The 26,911-nt window shown below is 37.3% G+C and overlaps 1 protein-coding gene across 4 annotated transcripts; it reads right to left on the reverse strand.

Annotated features, from left to right (window-relative positions):
• Positions 1-111: 111 nt before the first annotated feature.
• LOC119549183 (protein GDAP2 homolog) lies at positions 112-26,614 on the reverse strand. Of its 4 annotated transcripts, XM_037856999.1 has the most exons (13): positions 26,381-26,614; positions 15,710-15,776; positions 15,500-15,651; positions 14,852-14,994; positions 14,653-14,785; positions 13,943-14,052; positions 13,628-13,882; positions 10,933-11,060; positions 10,759-10,859; positions 2,029-2,182; positions 1,831-1,970; positions 1,567-1,765; positions 112-1,500 (listed from the first exon to the last, which is right to left on the reverse strand). In XM_037856999.1, exons 2-13 carry the CDS (start codon positions 15,770-15,772, stop codon positions 1,456-1,458), a joined length of 1,623 nt encoding a protein of 540 aa, XP_037712927.1. In that variant the 5' UTR covers positions 15,773-15,776; positions 26,381-26,614; the 3' UTR covers positions 112-1,455. The 4 variants fall into 4 exon arrangements, with proteins under 4 accessions (XP_037712927.1, XP_037712929.1, XP_037712928.1 ...); XM_037857001.1 differs by lacking the exons at positions 13,628-13,882; positions 13,943-14,052; positions 14,653-14,785; ... (2 more) ...; positions 15,710-15,776; positions 26,381-26,614 and adding an exon at positions 13,034-13,150; XM_037857000.1 differs by lacking the exons at positions 13,628-13,882; positions 13,943-14,052; positions 14,653-14,785; ... (2 more) ...; positions 15,710-15,776; positions 26,381-26,614 and adding an exon at positions 11,268-11,398.
• Positions 26,615-26,911: the final 297 nt, after the last annotated feature.

Consider the following 26,911-nt stretch of genomic DNA (forward strand, 5'->3'; position numbering starts at 1 on the left):
GCCGATTGTGGTTCGAGGAAAGCGCATTTGTCGTTTATCTAAATATCTTTTGGTTTTTTGGTTTTTGGTTTTAGGCATTAGGTTTTCAATTACTTTCTTTTTTGTTTTGGATTTTTTTGGTTTTGGTTTTTGTTTTAAATCAATCCCTGAGTGCATTTTACTTTGCTTGTAATTGCGTAGTTGCTAAATCAACTGCTGGTGTTGGCTGTGGCGGTCTTTTGGCTCTTCAATTGGTGGTGCGCAGTGGTTTGAGTGTGGCTCTGATTTCTGATTACTGCCAGCGAGTGCCATAATTGATTCGACTAATTACAATACCTATATATCTCACAATTACAAATATATACGTATAGCAGTGGCGTGCTATTGGCTTTGATTCTGGGTACTTTTCTCTTAATTTTTTTCATTTTTTGAGCGCAAACGGTGCATGAAAGATAAAGGGGACGTGTCTCGAGTTGAAAATCTCCTGCGCCTAAACATATCTCATATCAAAGTTGAACATTTAACATTCATTTTGGGTTCGTTAGGTTCTTTATTGGTGTTTCGATTGCTGGGAGGGCCTTACGGTCAGCTCTAGTAAGTATCTACAAAAGGTTTTTTCGCAGACTCTTCGCTGCCTCATATACTCTTCTACAATTCGATATCTCCTCCGTGTTTGGTTTTGGTTTTAATTTATTAGTTGTGTATATTTAGTATATATAGTTATGTATAAATACAATTGAATTATAGTACGTATGTATGTGTATGTGTGTATATATCGGGGGATCAAACTGCATACGCTTTAGCTCTAGTATTAATACATTAATAATACAATTTGTAATTGCAAAGATAACTAACAATATGTATACTTATTCACATCTATATACTCCTCCCTTCCGTAATCAAGTACAATTTATCAATTTAATATTTAGAATAATCTTGTATATCCGTATATGCAGGTTCTCTAATCAAATTTCATTTTGTTCAGCATTGCTAACGTGTTCTTATTTTTTGGTTTATTTTGGTTTCCTATCTCGTTAACGAGTCCTCCATCCACCCTATCCATCTCCTACCAATAGTTCAACTTCTATTTATAGCGAATTAACAAGGTTTTTGTTCTGCCGATGCCAACTAATTAACTAATTTCCATGCACTTCATAAGAATGTTTTACACAATTATCTGGTTTTTTTTTGGGGCTGCCGATTTATGTTTTTAGCTAATTGGTTTCGAGGGATCGGGCGACTCGGCCATTCCCATAAAAGTATGCTACACAATGTTCAACAAAACTTGCGGCAAGTCAATCGATAAACGACAACATCGAAAGTTATGCGCAAGTAAACAAATATTACTTATCAAGAAAACAAAATACGTTCTATAAAATCTATAAAAACTTCACAATCGTGTGTGTGTATCTATATATAGGTATGTATATGCTATGGTGGCTGCCCGCTGTCCTAGACAGCAACAATGGCCGCCATCTACGATGCAGTCGGCACAGGATTGAAGTAATGCAGGCCATTGGTCTGTAAAGGGATTACAAATAGATTATATTAGATATCATAATTATATTAGGGTCCGTTTTGACTTACCGCCATGTCGTACTCGGTGATGTAGGCGGGAATTTCCAGCTGATCCTTTGTGATGGCCGAGTACAGGTGCTCCACACCCGGCAGAGAATGCACTTTGGCCTTGATGGCTGGCGCCATGAACGTGGTGAACCACCAGGTCATCATCTTAGTCCAGAAAGTGGGATGCACTATGTAGAAGGCCTTGAGGTTCTTCTTGTATCTATAAGATAAGCAATTTGAGTTTAGAAAAAATATATTTTTTAAGGTCCAGAGATAGAAACTCACTTGTAAGGCAACACACTGTAGACCTCACGCAGCCAGTGCAGCGATGGATAGTTGTTTGTGGATGTCAGCGTGTGGAAGTACGAGATGACATAGTCTCCTTTAACGATGGGATCCAGTAGCTTAATAAGATATAGCAAGGCCTAAGGAGCAAAGAGAAATTAGAATTTTTCGATGCAACGAATAGCTTTCGAGTATTACCTTCTCAAGGTCGATGTTCTGGGCGGGGAACCATTTGCCGCAGAACACAATCACAGGCCGACCCAGGCGGTCCACGCCGCTCTGGTAAAGACAACCGATGCCCGAGACCTCCGTCAAGTCCTCGACTTGAGCGCGACGCAAAAGGCGTTCGTATCTGGAAGAGGAAAATGATTTAGAGGTTAGTCCTACATAGTTCCCACAAGAGCTATAATATCTTAGAAAAAGGAATTTGATGAATATATTTTAAAAAAGTTGTTATAGGTTATATTAGCTTAGTGATTAAAAAAATTACAACAAAAAAATAGAGCAACAAATTACTAAAAAAGATAACTTAAAAAAGTATACTTTAATGTTAGAAATATATAACTAATTAATTTATACATACAAATAAAAAAAAAATGTTTCCCTTTTTTCTGGGAATGGGTGTAAGGTGTAATTCTCCTTCAATTTAAGAGCACAAATGTTCTTAATTTGAGAGCTTAGAAGTTTACTATCAAGAACTTTTTTCTTAATTAGAGTGTTTCGTTTCTAAAATGCAAGCTAAATTTTTTCTTAAAATGATTGCAGTTTGTACTTATTTTGAGGAAAAATTATCAAAAAAGAGCACAAATGTACTCAATTTAAGTACATATTTTTAAAGAAATTTGTACTGAATTCGCTGAATTTTTGAGTACAAAAATTCTCAATTTGAGTGCAAATTACGTGAATAATCCTCTCTGTGTAGGTATATATAACTAAACTAGAAATTATATTATATTTATAAGGCAATGCAATGTTTACTGTATTATATATCTGTAATATTTGAACTGCGTCTTGTATTTCCCCAGAAGATTCTGCAAATACACGTAGTTTATCTTATTTATACAAGTGCGCAGTTCATATTTGCAGTGTCTTGATTTTCCCAGAATTCTAAATTTTCCGAGTATGAGATTACAGACCAAGATCGATTACAAAATGGCTTACACGCATGGCCTGTTCTATTTAGGATTGCTTTCATTTTGTTTACTCTATGGCCTCTGACTTTTCAAGTACTACGCATATAACTATTGACGCGGCGATTATGTGGAGCCTACATTGATTGGTTTGCTGGGGGGTGGGCAGGGGGAAGTTCGATCGATTATTATGTGGCGTCACGCAATTCCAGGCCATATAAGCATATAATGACAGCCGTCTCTCTGGCCCACTGTCACGACCAGAAGCTGCTGTAAAGTCGCCTTGGCCGACTGCTTGAAATTCATTTCGCAAAAAAACGAAAAAAAAACCGAACATCATGATTATCCGCCTGGCGAATTATAAATTTGAAAGGCGTGTTAAGCCCATGTTTTAGCTGCCTTGCTTTTATAACCCAAGTGTGCTAAATTCGAGCAAATATTTGCTAGATAAAAGTACAAAATTAGACTGGGAATGGGATGGGGTAACCCAATTTAATGGGGAAATCTGCATTTAATTGGCCAGTGAACAAATGCGCACATTGCCTGTGAGTCACTTAGAAAATCTCACAGAGAATCGATATATCTACATATATGTATATATAGTCTGTACAAAAGTTGTGTTAAAGTGATTAACAACTTTCGACGCCACACGCCGAAAAACAAACTTTCGAGCTGGCTAATTGAACACCTCAGTCTCCGCTAAATGTGGGCTAATATGAGTCAATTTCAGGTGACTTAAGACTGTGATTAAGCAAAGTGATTTGGGTTGTGATTTGTGATGCAATGTGATGTTTTGCCTCCTCGTGCCGCAGTAAACTCCGGTAGCAGCAACCGATAAGCCTTTGCGACTGCTGAGATTATCCAGATAAGGATCCAGATAGTAGCCAAATGTGACGCATTGTGACGCAGTCTTGGCCAACTCAATCTCAATCGCAATCTCGAAATTGGTGTTTGCCCAGCTAAAGATACAGATACAGATACAGCTGCGGATGCGGATGCAGGTAGATTTTGTGGGTGGTGGCCCCATAATGTGATTATCGTGCGAAATATACAATGAATATTAAAGCTTAATGCTAATCCATGGAATAAATCTCACACTTTATTTAGTCAGAGTCGCGGAGAAGTAATAACAATATTATTAGATCACATTTCCTGGCTTTATACACAAACATTGCATGTTATTGTTCACTGGCACGTACGGAAAAACAAGGCCGAAAGGTTCTATTTGGGTTCACTTGCAGTGGGTGAACTGGTGAAGGCTGGCCTGGTTAGTTCAATAATAAGTCAGGGGCGAATTGCAAGGCAAGCTGAAGGATGCACAATCCAAAAATAGAAATGGGAAGGAGTCTCGGGGGAGGAGTACAGTTGAAATCTAGTAATGCAAACTTTTAAGACTGAAATGTAGTGGGTTCTAAAATGAGTTAATTAGGTTTTTGGATCTGTTTAGTTCTCCTCTAAACAATACTTGTAAATATTTCGGCTACCTTTTCACTTAATGTTATTTCAAGTCAAACTTCACTTTAAAACTTAAAATACAATAGTTATATCAATATAGCTCTAAGATCCTTAAAATGTAAATGTAAGTCATACTGGATGAAAGTGGAATGCCTTATAACTACAGTACTTTCTTAACTCAAAAATTCTTTAAAAGTAAAACTAGTAAAAATATATAGTATGAACCATAACTCTAACTTTATTTGGTGGTAGATATAGTGGTTCGAGTTATTATAGTTAGACTGTAATTTATATAAGCAAAAACAGTCTATCATAAACATAGAACAATTAATCTATACAAATTGAATTTAATTGTGAAATTAAAATATTTTATATTTAGAATGGAAAATTATAATCTTTGTAGTAGATCTACATGAAATGAGCATTGTATTATTAAATACGAGCTTATAATAACAGGTTCTGAAGGACTTTTTTTTCCCATTTTTATTTCCCCATTCGTATACCACGTATATGACAGACAGTTATCGGATCGGGTTGGAATAGTTAGGCTACATTGTACCCCCGCCCACAGCTGACGTCATGAAACCCTGGTCGAGGACCAATTGTTTACTGCCTAGAAGGGGGGAAAAAAGGATATGGAGGGGCGGTGATGGCCTGTCCGACTCCGTGACTGACACACTCCAATACCCTACACCCTTCGCCGACCCACTAGGTCCTTACCTTTCCTCCGGCGTCTCCATGAGCTCATCGGGCAGAACGTCGTTCATGTCGCCCGTGGTTTCTTGCATGGGACTGGAGCCCAAGTCGATGGACGTCATTCCTTCTAACATTGTCATAGTTTGCACTGAGTTTCGGATGGGGTTTTTGTAGTAGTTGTGGTTGTTACTGGTTTTGTTTTTCTGGGTGGCACTACTTTCTGTTCCCTTTGAGTTCCGCTGTTCGCCTCTCGCGCACAATTACGGTTTATCGATTTTAAGTCAAAAAATACAAATTTCGGTTTTATTATTATTAACAATCGTACAGCTATGACTCGATTTGTTCGCCGCTGTTTTCAACTCGATTTCGTATTCAATTGACGCAAGATGGTTTGTTTTTTCCTTTCGCTAAATACTTATAAATAGTTCAGGGTGTTTCTTTTCCTCTCTGTTTCGGTTAAATAATAAGTAGGTGCGGGCAGCTTGGTGGCCAGACTTTTGCGTTGTACGGAAGCCGCGTGTGGAAATGCGAAAATAGTTTTTCCTTTATACTTTTAACTTTTGAGTGAATGCGATTTTATGGATTTATCACCGATTTATATAGAATTCGCGCCCGTCACGGGATGTATACTTTCGATGCACGTCTGTTCGCCGCGAGCGGAGCTTTTCGAATGAGCGCGTTGGCGGCGAGTGGGGCTGCTCTTGAATCTTTTCGCCGCCCCCAGCAGCCGCGAAGGAGAGAGCAGGAGAGAAAAAGAGAGAGAGTGGGGCTTCGGCGACGTCGCCGCAAAAGAAAGCTCACGCTCTTGCTCTCTCCCACGCGGTGATGCTGCACGGAGAGAAATATTTATCTTATATGAAGATTTCACCGTGATTTTCGACCTGATAACAGCATTTTAGATTGTTCTGTGACAAAATGCCCCAAAATACATTTTTTTATCTTATTTAAAAAAAATTATCTATATTACTTTGGAGATTTTCGATTGAAAGTAATTATTATTTTTGGATTTTTTAAAAATTACTCCAATATTGTATTAAGGCATTTAGTCATATCACAAAAAAGTTTTTTAGAAAAATATGTATGAGACTCTGGGCGTTGGCTTCAAAGATCATCAATCATACGTACTGTTGCCTTTAATGAAAAGTTTTTTTATAATCTAGGTGGGGTAGATTTCAATTAAACATTTAAAAATTTTATTTAGAAATTGGAAAGCAATATATTTTAACCAACTGGGCATACGAGTCGTATGAGTAATTTTCAAGAACACTTTAAGAGCATTCCGCAACGCTTAAAATGTTTATAAGATTAAAAAAAATTTTATAGCCTTGGGATTGAACTCCAGAAGCCGATAAAGATGCATGGTCAATTATGCCATATAACGGTTAGAAAATATAAATCAAATAGTTTTTCCATAGTGTACATTATTTGTACTCGGTAAAGAGTGCTTATTTAGAAATTAGAAAGCGATATTTTAGAACCAAACTGGCATACGAGTCGAATGAGTTATTTTTAGAAACACTTTAAAAGGCATTCTGCAACGCCTAAAATGAACTCCAGTAGCAGAGAAAGATATGTAATAAATAATAAATAAATATAAAATATGTTATAAGTAATAGTTTTCCTATGTGTACAATATTTGTACTCGGTAGAGAGTGGGAACACTCTCTCACTTTTGGAGCGTGCGCCCTTTCGCCTCCTCAATGGCAATCAGTTACAACACCAATGCCAAGAATATGAGCAAGAACAGTTAGTGCCAAAGCCAGTAACAACAACGACAACAACAACAACAATAACCCAAGGACATCATGCTAGCGGCTTTATTTGCACTAATGTCAGTTGGGGCTAAAACAAAACTGTCCAAAAAATGAAATCAGTTCAAATGTTTGCGTTGTCAGTTGGCAGCTAAATGCGCAAAAAACGAACACACGAATTCTGTTTTGGTTCCACCACCCACCCACTCTTTGTATATATTCATTTATAGGGAAAAAATCGTATCTACGTATGCACGCAATGTGCAACATTTCCATCAAAATGAAATGTTAAAACAACACGGTAAACATAAACAACATTACTGTTGACTCATAGATGTAGGAATATTCTTGTACAAATGCACAGTGGAAACTGATTATATGGAGCTAAAAATATACTAAATATAAGATTAATCCTAACTTAAAAATAAAGTTTATCTCAAAAGTTCGGTGATAAGGCTTAGAAACTAATAAAAAATAAAAAAATTCTTTGCTAATGAGAGCAGAATTTTTTCTTATAAAGTGATTTATGATTGAGTTTCAATGAGAAAATCCCAATATTTTCTTTTTAAAAAAAGTTTAAAACCAAATATTGACCTTTTTCTGTATGTGCCATGATGACTTTAGATTGTAACTTGTTTATGCTTGACTTTCTATGAGAAATTTTACCCTCTTATGATAAGAGTCTTATCATTCTAAAAAAGTGTAGAATCTATTTCCTTCATATTTTTATACATCCCAATATTTAATTTAAAAAAGTTTAAAGCCAAATATTGACTTTTTTTCTGTATGTGCCATGATGACCTCAGATTGTAACTTGTTTATGCTTGACTTTTTATGAGAAATTTGAACCTCTTATGATAAGAGTCTTATCTTTATAAAAAAATTTTGAATCTATTTCCTTCATATTTTAATGTATCCCAATATGTAATTTTAAAAAACTTTAAAGCCAAATATTGACCTTTTTTTGCTTGTGCCATGATGACCTCAGATTGTAATTAATTGATTGCGCAGAGGAAGAAGCGGCTTCACAGTGGGGTACATTCCCCCCGTACGCACACAAAAAAAACCACGAGAATAAAAAACTGGTCCAGGAAGCGACGCCCAGTTGTCAGCACCCCATTGGATCCACCTCCCTCTCACCCTAAAATCGGTTGAATAAATTAAGTTGCCTGTGAGATGTTACATTTAAATGTCTACAAAATGTGTGCGAGGCATTTGTGCGGTTTCATTCAATGAACTGCAACGGTTCGATATTCTGATTATATTGCCACCGGCCGATCCGGTTACCAGCGGATCCACATTCCCACTCCAAGCCGAGATGTCATCTTAATCATTTTAATTAGCGGAACTCGCAATGTTTGGGGGAAATATGCATTAAAATAACGCGTAATAAAATTTTAAATATTTATTTTGGTATTTACTTTAACGTAAAACGTTTAAGCGCGTGGCTTATTTTATTTTTTATAGTTTTTCTAATTTTTTTTAAAGCTTCTTAAGTAGTCAAACGATATTAAACTAAATTGTTTGTAGGAATATTTATCTATTATTTGGAGTGTCTTAATTTTCTTGCTTTTGGCACAGGCATTATCTTTGCTTATAGATACGAGCATTTGTAAATATTCATAAATATTTACCCCCAAGATTATTTCCACACGTAAAATGGCAAAATAAATATTTTCTTAATGCGATAAGCATACAATTTAAAAATATATAAATAAAAAAAAACACCACTCATTGCTTAAAAAGAGTTGTACTTTTAGCTTAGGCTGGAAACTAAAATATGGTTACGTATTTATACCCACGAAAATTCCATTGTAAAACAAGAAAGAACGCTATAGTCGAGTGCCTCGACTATCAGATACCCGTTACTCAGCTAAAGGGACCAAAGGGAAATGGAAATAAGCAAGCAGCAAAGCAAGACTGAAATGCGCCACCTACCGGCGGTAGACAGATTTAAGCGTTATGGGCGTTAGGGTGGGCGTGGAAAATTTTTTTTTGGTCAATCGATAGGTATTGACGAGACCGATACAGTTCAGTTAAAATTTTGTACCTAGCATGAAAATTGTGGGCGCCACAGGCTTGGGCGGTTTGTGGGCGTTAGAGTGGGCGTGGCATACTCGCGTATCAAAATTGCGCTGCGTACAAAGGTTCGGAATCTAAATCTGAAATCCTGATTCTATATCTTTGATAGTTTCCGAGATATCCACGTTCATATTTACGATTTTTTGAAGTTTGGGGGCGGTTTGTGGGCGATAAAGTGGGCGTGGCAAACTTTTTTTTAAGTCAATCGATAGGTATTGATGAGAACAATACATTTCAGTTAAAATTTTTATTGTAGCATCAAAACTGTAGGAGCAACAGTTTTGGGCGGTTTGTGGGCGTAAAAGTGGGCGTGGCACTCTACTGAAACAAACTTGCGCTGCGTAAGAAGATCAGGAATCTGCACGCCAAATCTCAATAGCCTAGCTCTCATAGTTTCCAAGATCTCAGCGTTCATCCGGACAGACAGACGGACAGACGGACAGACGGACAGACGGACAGACGGACAGACGGACAGACGGACAGACGGACATGGCTAGATCGACTCGGCTAGTGATCCTGATCAAGAATATATATACTTTATGGGGTCGGAAAGGCTTCCTTCTGCCTGTTACATACTTTCCGACGAATCTAGTATACCCTTTTACTCTACGAGTAACGGGTATAAATAGTCCTCCTTCCAGTTTTTGGCAAATGTCACTATCACTATTCTTAAAAGCCCCCTGCTGACCATTAAAAGTAATGAACTCTTTTTATAGACCTGCCCCCCAAAGCGACCTGAAAGCTATAAATATTCTTTCGCAGGGGGTTTTGAAGATCTCACGCAAACTATGACACCACAATGTTTCATATTCCTACGTCACAGATGGCGTCACAAGAAAAAGCCCACAAAACACTTGGCCCGTCCAATTAGCATTTTGCAGGACGGTGGGCAAGCACTTTCTACCGCTTCAATTCAATTCAATTTAAGCCTGAGCCTGAGCTCCCGGATTGCGTGCTAGGGGTCTCTAAAATTTCGACAAGCGGCGGAATTTACATAGAGCGAGTGAATGAGGAAAGGCATTTGCCAGACGGTTAAGATATTTCCGGCATGCTCTTGTAATAAAAATGCTGGTTGAAAGGACGGGCTCGCTTACGAGGTGTTTATGGGCGGAGGAGGAGGGCCAAGTAATACTGCGTGTCTACCAGCTTTATTAGTTGCAAATGTTCCCATACTCAAGAAAGTTAACTGATGCATTGTGTAATCTTATACTGCAAATGATCTATGGGCTAAACTAGTTAGGCAAACAAGTGATCCCAAGCCCCGAGCTAGATAATATCAATTACTTTACAAATGTGATAACTTAATAGTAACGTTCTGGAAGATGAACTTGGTTATGGGGATACCTGGAGACCATAATAATGATAGATAGTCTACTTCTTATCTTCTGGTGTATATTTATTTATATACTTTAAGTTTAATTTTTTAAAATTTTTTTTAGGTTTTTAAGATTTCTTAAAGTTTGCATAGTAGATATGATTCACTTAATAAACGTATTTAGGCCTTTTTGCACTTAGTAATGTTTACTTAAGGGCGCGATTACTTTTTCGATTATATGCTAATTGGAATGTCTCTTGCTAGCATTTTCGATGTTAATACTTAAAGACCTAAATGTCTAGCTATAAAATTAAAATGTTTTCCGACTAAATAGTTATTAAAGAGTTGACTAAAGCTCTCTTGTGTGAGAATATAAAATAGATAATTTATAGATCGCGATAAATAGATAATTTAAAATCTTAGCTGAGATTTAGTATCTGGATTTCTTAGGATGCTTTTAAATGATATAAGAACGAAGGTATATCGTTTCTTGACATACCTTTCCTGGTGCTCAATCCCCTCGACGCCCTCGGAAATGACGTTCTCGTAAACTCCAGTGCGCGGGCGATCGCTGAGCAGGTGCTGCCGGTCCAAATCCAACTGTTTGAGAGGTCAGGAAAATCCATAATTTAGCAAACTAAGATACATTTAAGGTGCTTAAAATGCAACTCACCTGGAGCTGAGCCTGCAAACCACTGCTGTACGAGTTCAGGCTAAGACCGTTCATATCCCGAGCTCCGCTCTCAAGATCCGAGCTATTGCCCTCCATATCGTGTGGACTAACGTCTGAATCGTCGTCGGCTGAGGGGAAAAAATGGGGGTTCGGTTAGTTACTATATAGCTATAAGATATTTTTCAAAAATATAATATTATAATGATAATATGGAATCACCAAGATAGTAGTATAAGTTTCAATGGTTGAGTTATGGTCCTTCGTAATGAAATAAGTGGCCTAAACATTTTGAAAATGATCTATGTTTTTAGGGCTTTGGGTATTATGGTCTTTACACGAGAACTCGAACGAGTTGTTTATCATTCTGCGCTGGATCTCGATTCGATTATCGGCGCAGAGCTAACACTTTCTGTAATCTTGTCCGAACTTCAGCGCTGCGGAATGTGAGTTGAACTGAACGCCAGCTCTTTTCAAGTGAGACGACAAGGCGAGCGGATAAACGCACGAGCGTTGAGCAAAAAACTGGATACACGCCCCCCCGAATTGCCCCCTTAAACCACCCTCACTCTCTATAAGCTCTCACTTTGCATCTCTCTGAAAAGATAACTGATAAGGCTGATAACTGGACTGCGGTGACATGATTTAGGCCCGAAATGGAACTTGGCCAGGCCAAACACATGAGTGACACTCCTCGCGATAAGCTGTCCAAAGGTAAATTAACTACATAACTTTTGTTGATAACGTAACTAACGTAACACAAATGCGAAATGTTTTCCAGCTTTCGCTTCAAGATGTAATTAAAGTACTTTGTATTGGATTAACTTATTATAATTTGAGTGAGCTGGACAGGGGATAAATAGAAAGTAAGAAAAGTTGACTATTTCCTTTCCTAATACATTAATAAAATGTTTTATATCACTTTTAAATATTCACAAAGCATGATCGTAAAGGGCTGCAATTAAAAATAGTTAAAAATTTTCCAACCAACAAATATTTTTCAAATTTACATGCACCTATTTTAAATATTTACTAAGAAAGCTCAAACGATTATACTTAAATATAAGTATTATTAAAATGCTTGACATTTATAAACCCTTTCAAATCACCAACCATTTTAGATGCTTTTGGGTTTGCTGTATGTTTTTTTTTTAACCTATTTCAACCTATATTTTAAATACTTTTTAAGAAAAGATTAAATTATATTAAATTTCATCAATATTCGTTTCATTAATAACACAAGTTTACAAAATAATATTTTGAAAATAATTCAAGAAGGATGATAATAGTTTCTGGTAGAGTTTTTTTTTTAAAAATGTGTTCGTAATTTTTTTGTTTTTTAAAGAACTTTTAAAGGTTATCTTCATGGAATTGGGCCAGGAGCTAGAACTAAGTGAAGAATTTATTTGCGTATCGATTAATTAGGCATCTTTCACGATTTTCCGTTGATCCTTTAAAAAATTATTTGCGACCTTCTCTCCAATTTCTTCTCATGTTTTTTCTATTATCCCTTCTCGTCCTTTTCTGTTGTCTCTTTTAAAAAATCAACAAATTCTATATTTTTGAATCAAAGCACCTTGTTTTCTTTCTCTTCCATGAATTTGACTCATATTTGTTCCCGATCAGGTAGCACTAGTATTTTCTATTTAAAAAAAAAAAGTATAAATTCTCGCTAAATTCTTGCTAAACTAAAAACAAACAAAAATAATATAAGAAAAACAAAAAGCTAACGATAAGAATAATCGAATGTCGATTAAGCTGAAAAAAATTTTTTTAGATCTGGCAGCACGCAGTCTTTTAATTTGCTATTGGCAACGCTAGAGGCTTTAAATAAATAAATTTAAATTCTGATTGAATTTTAAAATATATTGAATGTAGTTTTTCTTGGTAATCTACACAGTTGTTTATAAAGCTTAATCCTGAAAGTATGCAACGGATTCAATCCCGATTTCATAGCATTCAGTCTTCTGTCACTGGAAACTAACTGCGACATCGGGGGAGTAAAGTCTTCAATGCCAAGTACGTATTTCTGTTTCCACTTTTAAATCGATTTATGACACATATTTAAAGTAATCGTTTGCAAAACTCAGCTATGAACACTTACAAATACGTTGAATTGTGTTGTGGGACTGATATAGTACCTAGGTTGGCCCAAATAAACCGAAAACTTGCGACTTTCGTCTGACCAATCGTATGCAACTACTGCCAAAATGACCCGCACTCGACCGACTTTGCAGCGTAACTGAAGCCATAGAAGTCGGACTGCCAGTCAACATAGCATACCAGCGAATTTCCCATATATTCCACTTTTGTTTCGTATGTTATTCACTTGTCTCTGGTTGCTGCTCCTATCTTATCGACAGGCGACAAAGGAATTGTATACACTTCAAATGGAATCATTGCCATGATAGGCGTCCTTATCATCGACAGCCGATTGATAAGCTGGCAGTGAGAGAGAAAACCGTGACGACAGCCAGAATCGCAATATAGCAATCAGAAATGTGCACAGAAAACAAAAAACGATATCATATTGAAGGTATACAAATATTAAAGATCTCAATTTTGATATTATAATATGAAGTCTTTGGGTTACACACTCTTTGCGCACTTAATAGTTCTTGATATTCAGAACAGAAATATGTTTTCCGTTTTTACGTTATCAAGCTCGTAGGATCATATTTTCAGCCTGCTTACTCACCCAGACGATGACGCATGTGGACACTGTGCTGGGGATTGCGGATAATGCGTATCTGGCGGTCGGGATCCGGATGTTGGGGCTCCCCGAACTCCACGCCAATATCCTTGGGCAGCTGCCACAGGGCACTGCGCTCCTCCAGCTGGTCCCTCGGGAAGTACAGTGGGGCCAGGACCTCGTAGGTGCCACGCTCGCTGCTGCCCACGCACAATATCACAACCTGCAGGGTGCACTTGTCCAGATAGCGACGGATTGTACCTGTTTATAGGAAAGTTGAGATCAGTTTTGTAACATATATGGGTTATGTAAATAACTAACGCAGGGCAATATGAGCTGCAACATCCGCTGGAAAGCTCTTCTGGTGGGCACTGATGTTGCACAGGGCGATGGTGTGCAGGTTCAGTTCCTTCGCCTTGCACAGGACATTTCTGTATGTATATAGAGGGGATTACTTTCCAAATTGAATTTAATCTATATAATAACCTATTCAATTTAAAGATATTAGTAACCTAACACTTATATGAACTACTAATTTAACAACAGTTTTCTACTAATTTCACCAACAAGTTTCCTGAAATGTCGCAGCTATAAAGCTTATTAAGAAACTTTTCCTTAAACTTACACTATTTATAATTTGATGGTATGTGCTTCTAAAAAGTAAAAGTTTTTATTAATAATATGTATTATTATTATGTATTACATATATTCAAGATTGCTTTTGTTTTTGGGCTAAAAAATATTTGTTTATGACTTTAAATTGACGAGAATCTGACTCACTTATAAAATAAATCCCAAAAAAAATAGATTAAGCACGTATATATGTATTAAATAAACTTGGTACGATTTTTATAGTCAGCGGGTTTTGCAAAAACATTTAAAGAACAGCTGTTAGACAATACCATGAATCATTTCTTGAATTCATATAATTTGATTGCTTTGAAGAAGTTTATGTAGCAGTATTTTTTGGTTCCGTTATTTGGTCAAGCACCATATTATCAGAATAAGACATACGGGTATTTCTGACTCACCTGTAGCAGCAGTGTAGCGTGTTCTCGGCGGCCGTCTTGAACTTTTCCCTGTAGGCAGGTGCCACCGTATGGAGCACATACTTGGCGGGCAGATTGTATCCACGCGTGATGCGCACATCTCCAGTGCGGCATTCTAGATCGGAGATATTTTAGTTATTATATGGGCTTAATAAAAATAATATTTAAGCCAAATACGTACCCTTAACAGTGGTGCTAAGCTCCTCTCGCAGCTGGTTACCAGCCACGGCGAAGATGCGCTCCGATATGCTATTGCTTTCAGTCAGAGTCTCATCGCTGGTGTTTGTGATGGCGTCCACATCCAGTGTGGTCATATCACCATCCCTAAGACATAAAAATAAGTTATTATAAATATATTATTACTAACATGTGAATTTACAACCGAACGAAATAGCACATTTAGTAAGTGTATATTATAATAATAATCCATAGATCATTATTTGACTCATTAAAAATCGAAAAAGTTTATTCCAACTTTAATAGTTCTACTATATCTTATATTTAGTAAGTGGATATTATAATAATAATCCTTACATCATTATTTGACTCATTAAAAATCGAAAAAGTTTATTCCAAGTATTAAAGTTATACTATATCTTAATCATTTATAGTTTATAGTTTCATTCTTAACTAACTAGTACTGAAAACCATTTCATTTTTACCATTTTACGACTCTAAGCACAAAAATCTTATAAATATAATTTCAGTTTTGTCACATAAATGTAGAACACCAAAACAGTCATAGCTCATGACACTACGAAATTAAACTGTGGGCCATACAGCGCAATCTTTTGTTTTTAATTAAAGATAGCTCGGCTTGGGCTCTTACCATATTACAAAGCGATTGTTGACATCTTTGGACAGGGGGAATGGGCTGCGATTGTGCCGGGGTCCCCCCAGATTGGAATAGTCCGTGATCGGCAGTCGTGTGTCTGTTTTCTGTGAGCCACCCCAGGTGGCCAGATTATCCAATTTGATGAGCTATAAAATTGGGTATAATGAGCAACACTTTTCAATGACTCTACTTTAGAGTACTTACAGATGGGCTAGAGCTGGATTCGAATGCTTTGAAGTCCACATTTGAGTTCGTGTCGAGACGCATTGCTCTGTGGAAATAAACAAAAAAAAAAAACTAATTAGGCAAGTTCCATGCACATCACTCGATTCGACAGTCAATCATTTGTGGTAACTGGCTAAATTTAGTTATCCCCCAAAACATAACCTGTTCTCCGACGCACCCATTTTGGTCGGCAAATTTGTTTACAATCAACTCTTTGTCCGGCTTTAGCCAGTTTTAGCCCGCGCAATCTTGTGTGCGTGGGTATGGAATATGTTTATAAAGTTATCTGCGAGGGCCCAGAACTCCGCGGATGAATCACGACTGAACACAGAAAAGAAAAACGAGTGACAAATGAATTCGATACTGACAGGTAAACTTACAGGTCCCATTTTTGCCATTGAAGATTGTTAAAGTGATACTGAAAAATGTAATTTTTCGATATTTATCGAAAATACTGTAAAAACGTTGAAAAATCGGGGACTTAAACTGTTGTGGATATAATAAATAGAAGTAGTTTATGAAGATATTAAATAGTACGAAATTCCATGCAAATAAATATCTTTTCCTATCAGTATTTATCAGTGTAGGCAAGCGACACCTAACATTCTCCAAAAAACCATTCAGTTCGTTCTAAATGCGAAGGCACTGAATGAAATCTATAAATATTTACATTCTAATTGTCATCGTTAGTTGTCATCACGTAGACGGAAGATCTTAATTCGCGGGTAAACACAAAAAGCCAAGGGGAAAGGTATTCTTTGGAGGAAACGATTCTAAGATAGGACTGCCAGTGATGCCAGAGATCCAATATATTATTTACCCTAAGGTGGGAAAGTATGAGAACGATACAATATCCGCTAATACTGAACTCAAATATCACAACCTTTCTTAATTACAATGTAGAAATAACTTTGTTGAAGTGCCAATTTGCTAGAAAGGTTTCGAATTTGTTAGAGCACAATGTAGTATTCTACTATTATCAGATAATATTCTTTAGATAGCTAGTGGGAATAAGCCATTTAATATAATCCGATAGATATCTGGTGGGAATACTAAAACATTTTAATCCATTAATGGAAAAGTCATGCAATATGACTGGCATCTTGGTGATATTTCAAGCCAACCGTCTGCGGTTTTTGAGGGGATATTTTGCGATAGTACATTTTAGTTAGGTGTTTCCCATCTCTGGCTATATAGAATGTCGTGAGGTAAGGGCTGCTGCAGTGGATCCCCATGGCCGCACCCTCCTCCCGGAATCCACACCTGCTGGATGTGCGTCACGAGCCGAGTGAAAGGTGAAAACAACAGCAACTAAAAACGCTGGCAAGTGCAAACTGCAGCTGCGCTCTTAATTGCCATATCAAACGCTCCAGGGGGCGGCTCCCACGCCCACCAGTTGGACCCATCGCCCTTTGCCCTTTGCCCTTTTCTCACCTTTAGATTCCTTTCCCTTTCAGGTGAACAGAATAGAGCAGAAATGGATAGAACAAAACCAAACTCAAAACGGAAAGGCGGTTGCTCTGACCCAAATTGGCTCCTTGGGAATCGAGCGGGTATACTATATATAGTGCCGCACAGATCACGGCTTTTGTCATGGATGTGTGTCGAGTAGTCGAGTGTTAGTGGTGGTGCTATCACACAATGCAAAACTTTCCACAGCCCCAGCACTTGAGTAAACAGCTTGGATTGGAAGGGAATATATGTTATCTGCCTTGAATGAAGGCTAGTATGGAAATAAAAACTGATCTCAAAGTGGTTAGCCAATTCTTGTCACCTTTATGAGGTATAGATAGATAAACATTTTGTTATATCTGTACTTCTTTTGACTATAAAATACTTTAGTAAATATCACCTTTTAACAGCATATAACTATTTTAACTATTATTATTAATATAATATATCACAAAGAAAAATATAAAACAATAGGTTTTTCTATGGGACCTTTTAACATTTTACTCAAACTGTGACAGGAAACGATAGAAGCGATAAATTATTAAGTTGTAAATAGTTTTATATTAGTAAATGAGAAATGAGTTCTGTTTTTTTACGCTTTATTGTTTTTTTTAATAACAGGTATTTATTGCTTTTTTTATGACCCATAACAACCAATTTCTTTTTCCTGAAACAGCTAGAAACAAAAGCGCACTCCACAGTTAAGATAAATAAAATATACATTTGGGCCGCTATTTCCTTAAAAAAAGCCTTACTTATATATTTTACAACAGTTTTTTCAGTATAATATTTTAGTAAGATGATCCTAAAATGTTTTTAACTATTTGTTTTACTATTTGGGTAAAAAGTGTGGTATCATTCATATATATATATTTCTTGATGGAACTTTAATCTTAGTCTTCATAAAGATTTCGAAGAACCTGGCCAATCTTAATTGGCATCTGAAACCCACACAGCTAGATAAGAAAGTTATAAACGAAAGTTATATAGAAGAGATAGGTCTGTGGCCTCCATTGTGCCAATGAGTTCCATTCAAGGTATTCCGTATATGGAGCCACTATAGCGTCATTTCAATTGCCAGATCGGCTAGAAAATAGCAATTAGCCACACATTCAAATGGTCTTAATGGGCTCTAGAAGATTTGAGAGGGAGAAGGGGTGATAGAGCCTTACGTGATCGTTTGTTGATCGTGGGTCTTACATAAGATTTCTTTCCTTTTTTTTTTGTTCTCGGTGTTCAAAGTACACCCTGTATTCAAGTTCGACTGGTTTAGCCAGCAAACAAAATTGACAAATATTTTACAGCTTGTTTGCTAATGGTTGTTTCTGTTGTCTCTGCTGTAAGGTATAGTGGCTAACTGAAACGCAAATGACGTCTCGACTGAGTTGGCCTTTTGATTAGCTCCACCGCCCAATCACCCACTTCCCGTCTCGCTTATCCACAGAGCAAATAAACAAAGTGCTACCTTCGTTGACATACAGTGATAAAAAATAGCTATAAAATTGTTCATCCCATGGGTATTTATACCCGTTACTCGTAGAGTAAAAGGGTATACTAGATTCGTCGGAAAGTATGTAACAGGCAGAAGGAAGCGTTTCCGACCCCATAAAGTATATATATTCTTGATCAGGATCACTAGCCGAGTCGATCTAGCCATGTCCGTCTGTCCGTCTGTCCGTCTGTCCGGATGAACGCTGAGATCTTGGAAACTATTAGAACTAGGCTATTGAGATTTGGCGAGCAGATTCCTGAGCTTCTTACGCAGCGCAAGTTTGTTTCAGTAGAGTGCCACGCCCACTCTAACGCCCACAAACCGCCCAAAACTGTGGCTTCTACAGTTTTGATGCTAGAGTAAAAATTTAAACTGAAATGAATTGTTCTCATCAACACCTATCGATTGACCCAAAAAAAAGTTTGCCACGCCCACTTTAATGCCCACAAACCGCCTACAAACTTCAAAAAATCGTAAATATGAACGCGGATATCTCGGAAACTATCAAAGATAGAGTATTGGGATTTCAGATTTAGATTCCGTAGCCTTGTACGCAGCGCAAGTTTGTTATGCGAATATGCCACGCCCACTCTAACGCCCACAAACCGCCCAAGCCTGTGGCGCCCACAATTTTTATGCTAGATTAAAAATTTTAACTGAAATGTATTGGTCTCGTCAATGCCTATCGATTGATCCAAAAAAAAATTTGCCACGCCTACCCTAACGCCCACAATGCTTAAATCTGTCTTCCGCCGGTAGGTGGCGCATTTAAATCTCGCTTTGCTGCTTGCATATCTCCATTTCCCTTTGGTCCCTTTAGCTGAGTAACGGGTATCTGATAGTCGAGGTACTCGACTATAGCGTTCTTCCTTGTTTTATTTAGAGGGCTCTACTCATTAAATAAATATTTTTTTTGATGCAAACCTTTTGAACTGTAGTTTAGTGCAGTAATAATTGTTGGAATCTGAGCTCAAGAATTTGTTACTTTATCTATCATACAACAAAAAATCTATAATGATATAATTTCATATGGGAATAAGACTACATATATGGGCTTGTAACGATTAATTTTACTAATCTGAAGTGATATGATTTATGATATTTTTGGTATATTCGCAGAAAATTCATATTGAAAAGCTTTAAAAAATATTTAACTGTAAACAAAGAAAGATTTAATAGTGGACTTTTGGAAAAAAAATTTTAGGATACCACTGATTACTTTGATAAATACTGGTATACTAGTAGGCAGTTACAAATTCACCAATTCCGAAGATTTTTATTTTAATTGGTTTGAACGCCTTGTCAAGATTTATAATATTTTTATTGATTTGAAAGTGTTTTCTTAAAGCTCAAAATATTTTTGTCAGCTTATCAAAAAGAACTTTGTTGGTTTTCAAAAATTACCCTGACTAATATGATAGGTACACATGTTAATATGTACAATTTTCAAATGTATTTTTCTCTGGTAGGTAGGCCTACTTTTATTTGCCTTTCGAAACAGAACCACCGACTTCCCCAACTGCCATACGTTTGAAATATGTTTTCTGCCTGCTGCCAAGAGATTCGTTTTAAGCTGCAGCATGTGGTTGCAAGTGTGGCAGACAAGTGGCAGGCTGGGTTCTGGCCGATAACTGGCTTTGCAGTTATTCCTCGGATTGCATTCAGCTTGAGCAATCACTGCCAAACAACCCACTGCCCAAACACCCACTGGCTAAAGTCCAATGGGCGCACATTTGATTTCCAGCTTTTCCTTCGCCTCGCCTTGATTTGTCTTGCCAGTTGGCGTGCCCGAGTCAATTACATTATTTCAACTGTGCTGCATGACATGATTTCCTTCCACCTTCCCCCTCCTGGGAAAATCCGGAGGGGGTGGGGCACTGGGAAATTGTGAAAAGTTGCAGGAGGCAAACAACTTAAATGTAAATGTTGCAGGGGCAAGGGTCATCCGAATATTGGTTCAATGATACGAAAATCTGTGAAGGTTACCGGGGTATAATTTGTTGGAAAAAATTGCAGAAAATGTTGAAGTAAAACAAATTATCGTTGACAGTTGTATACAAATGCAATATGGTTTTACTACCATCACAGCAAACTCGATATAAGCTTACATGCGACATTATTGATTGGATAGTACATGCTCTGATATTAGATAAGATAAACGTATTCAAATAGATTGTTTTTCCTCATTGAGAAAAAGCATATACTTTGTTTTAAGAGGGAAAGTCAATATGCTTACAAAAAAAATATTATAAAGATACATTTTGAATGCAATTTCTTGGTTGTTTATAAGCTAAAATTGCATAGAATTTCCTCTGCCTTTTTCTAAGGGTATTTTCCATTCGTTTATATCACATTTGGGGTTTGTTGGGCTCTCAACGCTACCCCCTCTTCACCACCCCTTTCTCATTTGGGCCAGAAAATGCTGGCAGCAAGTTTGTTTACGCTACACGCTCAATCCGCCAAACTGTTGCATAATAAATGCGAAATTGTCGCCCACATGCCAAGGCCTTTGCAGGTTCCAAGTTCCAAAAAATATATATATGGGAATGCCTCAGAAAAAAATATAAATACACCAAAAAAAAACCAAAAGCTAAGATTTAGAGCGGGTTGCGTTAAAAGTATACCAGAAACAGTATTGAATTTAAAGTATAGATTCAGGACTAAATAATATAAAGTCTATAGTATAACTTACAGATTCATTTCTATATAAAAGAGTCTGGAACTTATAGGTATACCTCTTTAAAAAAAGCAACAAATTTATATACTCCAAAAAAACAGAAAGTTGAGATTAGTACCGGTTGTATTAAAAGTTTACCACAGGCAGCATTGACATTAAAGTATTGATTCACGACTAAATAATATAAGGTCTATAGTGTAAATTACAGTTCCATTTCTATATTAGAGTCTGGAACATATAGGTATACAACCAAAAAAAAACAGAAAGTTAAGATTAGTACCGGTTGTATTAAAAATATACCAGAGACAGTATTAAAATGTATGTATAGAATCAAAACTAAGTAATATAGATACTATAGTATAGTTTACAGTTCCATTTCTATATTAAAGAGTCTGTAACTTGGATTTGTGGTATTATGTTTAAACCAATTAGTTTCAAATCAATATTAATGTAACACCCATCTTATCGACACCAAATCGATACTCAATAGTTTAGAATTAATGCAACGAGGGTGGCTTTCCTATAACTATTTTTTTCGGTGTACACAAAATACTTGGCTTTTGTTGGCGTCGTGGGGCATGTAAAACAACAGGAGCACCAGTAGCATTGGAAGTAGCATTGGCATTACATTACTCGTACATTACCAACTGGGCTGCGCTTGGCACGGACCGAAACCGAAACACCGAACATTCCATGCATTAAGTATACGCCGTGTGTGTTTCGGTGTGTGATCAGGTTGTTGGCATTGTCCTTTGCTTTCTGATCCCTGGCCCCGAGAAAAACAAGCCGACAAAAATCCCCCAAAAAACAGGGAAAAAAGAAGAGAAGAAATTCTGTGCCAGTCGGGAAGCGGTCCGCGATTTGTGTATCTTCAAGTCAGTTTCGTCCAAATATTTACTATTTATATTTATGTTTACTTCGGATGCGTCATAGGCGAGGCCTAACCTCGAAGGCTGTCGCCATATAGCGTTCCAATCATTGGCTATTAGCCCACCCGATTCCGATTTCGAATCCAAATCCGATTCACGGCTTTAGTTCTCGCCTGACGTCAGCCAGATTAATTTCCCGCAGCCATTGTTAATGGCAAATTGCAGCAATTTTCCAGGCATTATCTCCCACTAAATTGTGTCGAATTGTCGCACAGCACCCTCACCGAAAAAAAACTAATTATAATCTGCAGTAGTCAGCTGGTTGTACTTCTTCTAACCCCAAAGCGAATGCATTTATATAATGGCATTTGCTGGAGCATTAAATAAATGGTCAAATACTCTGACAATGGTGGCCATTCAGCGAGGGTTCTGTTGTCGTGCCCGGCCAACTTCGATGACCCCAATAAGCTGTCCAACTGGCCCGAACAATAACTCCGGCATTAAGCCGCCTGGTTTGGGGGAAAATTACATTTCTATTAGGGAAATTCCACAAACAAGTGTATGTTTATGTGCGCACACATATTGTGTGGCGGCAAATGCTAAAACGCTTATTAATAATTGTTAGAGGGGTATGGAATGGGCCTGCACAGTGGGTCAAAATGTGTTGGTAATAGAAGTAATTTAAAACAAAGAAGAACGCTATAGTCGAGTACCTCGACTATCAGATACCCGTTACTCAGGTAAAGGGACCAATGGAGATATGCAAGCAGCAAATGCGCCACCTACCGGCGGTAGACAGATTTAAGCGTTGTGGGCGTTAGAGTGGGCGTGGCATATTCGCGTAACAAACTTGCGCTGCGCTCAAGCCTACGGAATCTAAATCTGAAATCCCGTTTCTCTATCTTTGATATTTTCCGAGATATCCGCGTTCATATTTACGATTTTTTGAAGTTTGTGGGCGGTTTGTGGGCGTTAAAGTGGGCGTGGCAAACTTTTTTTAGGTCAATCGGTAGGTATTGATGAGAACAACACATTTCAGTTAAAATTTTTGTTCTAGCATCAAAACTGTAGGAGCCACAGTTTTGGGCGGTTTGTGGGCGTTAGAGTGGGCGTGGCACTCTTCTGAAACAAACTTGCGCTGCGCAGGAATCTCAGAAATCTGCATGCCTAATCCCAGTATTGTAGCTCTTATAGTTTCCGAGATCTCAGCGTTCATACGGACAGACGGACAGACGGACAGACGGACATGGCTAGATCGACTCGGCTAGTGATCCTGATCAAGAATATATATACTTTATGGGGTCGGAAACGCTTCCTTCTGCCTGTTACATACTTTTCGACGAATCTAGTATACCCTTTTACTCTTCGAGTAACGGGTATAAATATTAAAAGCGAAAAAATATATTTAGAAAACTAAGACTTTTTGCTAGCTTAAATCTAGTTGTTAGATCGGCCGCATCAGTTGCACAGAGAAAACTATCTAAGAACATTGTTCTTGAATTGAGAACATTCGTTCTTAAAAACCGTGTAAGTAAATTTTGGTATCAATATAAGATCGAAATGGTGAGAAGAGAAAAGATAAATTGAGTTTATTTAACAACTTTTTGATAAGTATACACTAAGGACTGAACTAATAGTTTATGTGTACATACAATGTACTCAAATACCGCCAGTTCAACTTGATTCGAGAAAAATAAAAGCATTTTCAACTTTAAAATGTCGTTCTACTTTTTAGAACATTTTCAACTCAGATGAGAACGTCAGAATTTTTTCTGTGTGGGTTTGAAGAAATGAGAAACTATTAGGTAAGTGTAAGGTATAAGTCCCCATAAATAGTTTCAGAATGTTGGAATTTCAGTTCCAACATTTTGGAATGGATTTCTATTTAAAGGAAATGGAATTTCGTTAATAAGTTTTAGTAGCGGCAAAACAAGTATAGCTCTTCAAAACTAATGAGTTTGTGTAGGAATAAATTAGGTACTCTATCTTTTATATCAATATTAGAGTTCCTATAGCACAAGATAGTTAAGTTAATTCATGGAATGCCCCTTGAGAGCTGGCTTTAAATATTTAACAGCCTATTCGACGAAAAGTAGATCTAGTTCTTTAAACTTTAATCAGTTTAAGTAGTAAAAGGTTAAGTGCTCTATCTCTATTAGGATTTTTGGGGCTCCTAAAGCACAAGGTGGTTAAGTTAATTTATTAATTATGGAATGCCTCCTTAAATATTTAACAGCATATTCGAAACATAAAGACCGACTTCGAGGACTTTCCGTGTCCCATAAAGATATTGCCGTATTTCGGAACAAAATAATACTTTCCATGGCATTTTCAGATAAAATGTTGGATACAAATTAATCAAATATTTTTCTATTTAAGAGATATGGTATTTCTTGAAAGCTTAATCAGTTCATGAAGTAATTAATTAAGTACTCTAGCTTGCATATCATTTTTAGAGTTCCTAAATCACAGGATGGTTAGGTTAATTCGTGAAATGCCCCTTGAGAGCTTGCTGTAAATATTTAACAGCCTGCTCGACGAAATGTAGGTCTAGTTCTTTAAATTTTAATCAGTTTAGGCAGTAAGATAAGCACAAGATAATTAAGTTAATTTATAGAATGCGCCCTTAAATATTTAACAGCCTATTCGAAACTTAAGGACCAGCTTCAAGGACTTTCCTTTTCCATAAAGATTATGCCGTATTTCGGAACAAATAATACTTTCCATGGCATATTCAGATAAAATGTTGGATACAAATTAATAAAAAATATTTTTCTATTTTAAAGATATGGTATATCTTGAAATTTGGAATTTTGTATATTTAAAAGATAGGTATTTCTTGTATGAGTTTTAAATGGGGACAAAAAGTGGGTCCAGTTCTTTAAACTTTAATCAATTTAAATAACAAATTAAGTACTCTATTTTGTATATCATTTTTAGAGTTCCTAAAGCACAGGATGGTTAGGTTAATTCATGGAATGCCCCCCTGAGAGCTGTCTGTAAATATTTAACAGCCTATTCGAAACTTAAAGACCAACTTCAAGGACTTTCCCTGGCTGGTGGGATTTAGGGCAAACTACGAGGCGATTATACGGCCCATTGTGATTGCCCTGGGCAATTTAAATATCGCTTAATAATTGAGCCGAGCTGGACATTGTTCTGGCAATTAACCGCTGGCCCTTTAGGGTTTTCCAAAGCCCATGCAGCTGATGACTGTTGGGCGGGAAACTCGTCGGGGAAAACTGCAGTTATATTAGATATTCAGGGCACAGAAATTCAGAGAACCCGGGGTGAAAGCCAGTTTTTTTTATTTTGGGGACCAAGTCCGGTTACTCAGCTCAATCAAATGCTTCGCCACTCGTTTATTTATGTATTTTCGCATAAATTTCTAATGCATTCGCAGCCGATGTTGCAGCACGTACAAAGTTCTGGGGAAACGGTTGGAAAATATACTCGGAAAATGGGGGCGTTTGGTAGGGTGGCTCGCGCTGAATGTTGTCAGCGAATAAACCTGTCACTGAATGAACTTTACGAAGCGAAACGGGCTATTAAACTGAAATCATAAATAATTAGTGGTATGGCCGCCCTTCCACGAAGCTGAGAAGTGGAAGTTGCACAAGCTCGGCTCTTGAAGGTTATTCCACTTTTCTTTTTTTTTGTCTTTTATTTTGTGAGTGTGTGCGCGTGTCTCTTCGTAATTGTTTGTGTATTTGTGTTTATATTCACCCTCTCCGTAATAAAAGTACGCTTTTTGCTTGCCACAAATAAAATCAAAATACTTGCTGTTGTATAATCGAGACCTTGTTTCACCTGCTTCTGTTTTTTTCTTTTCTTTATTTTTTTGGTTTTTTTTAAAATGCACACACAACTTTTTCGAAATGAAAACACCAAAAGACAACACACATACACAGACGCTAGCGTGGGCAAACACAGATACTGCGTACGCACACAGATACTCCGTATACCGTTAAGCGGGCCAAAGGGGGCGGTGGGCGGAGGGCGCAGGGGGTGGTGGCAGTGAGATAAAAGAAAACGCGGTAGGCGCGGCGGTTATTCAGGTAACTCTCTGTGTGTGTGTGTGTGAGTGAGTGTGTGTGTGTTTGCTGCGTCTGTATGCGTGTGTGTATCTTTGCAATCCAAAGTTTACAAGCTTTACGCACTCGATTCGTCGATCAATGAATCAAACTCCAACTCCAGGTAGCAGCCTTTATCACTTTTATCGCCCGTTTCGCTCAGTGTTCTCCGCGTTCGATTTCAACTCCGCCGTTACTGTGTGTGTGTGTGTGCCGTGTCCGAGTGTGTGTGTTTTTGGTGTGTTGCAAGCTTCAGTATCTCGGCTCAATTCACTGCTGCTTCTTCTCGGCCACCGCTCGTCTGAAATACGCGTTCGACTCTGAAGTTGGAGAAAGCTTTCGGCCCAGCTTTAAACTTTTGGCCACTTTCGAGCAGTGTGGCCAAGTGGAAATGAGAAAAATGCACTACTTTTCCAGAAAGTATTTTTATAAAAATATATTAAAAAACGGTACCATATAATATCAGATAAAAATAACAAAGGGTATGGTAAGAAAAACTTATTCAATAAAGTGTTTTAAGACCATTTCATAATTTAACATTAACTAATTTTTCAGAAAATATTTTAGTAAGAATATGGTAAGAAATCCTAATCGAATAAAATTTCAACATATTTCCCT

Source organism: Drosophila subpulchrella, chromosome 2R (assembly GCF_014743375.2).
Source record: "Drosophila subpulchrella strain 33 F10 #4 breed RU33 chromosome 2R, RU_Dsub_v1.1 Primary Assembly, whole genome shotgun sequence".
Taxonomy (NCBI): Eukaryota; Metazoa; Arthropoda; class Insecta; order Diptera; family Drosophilidae; genus Drosophila; species Drosophila subpulchrella.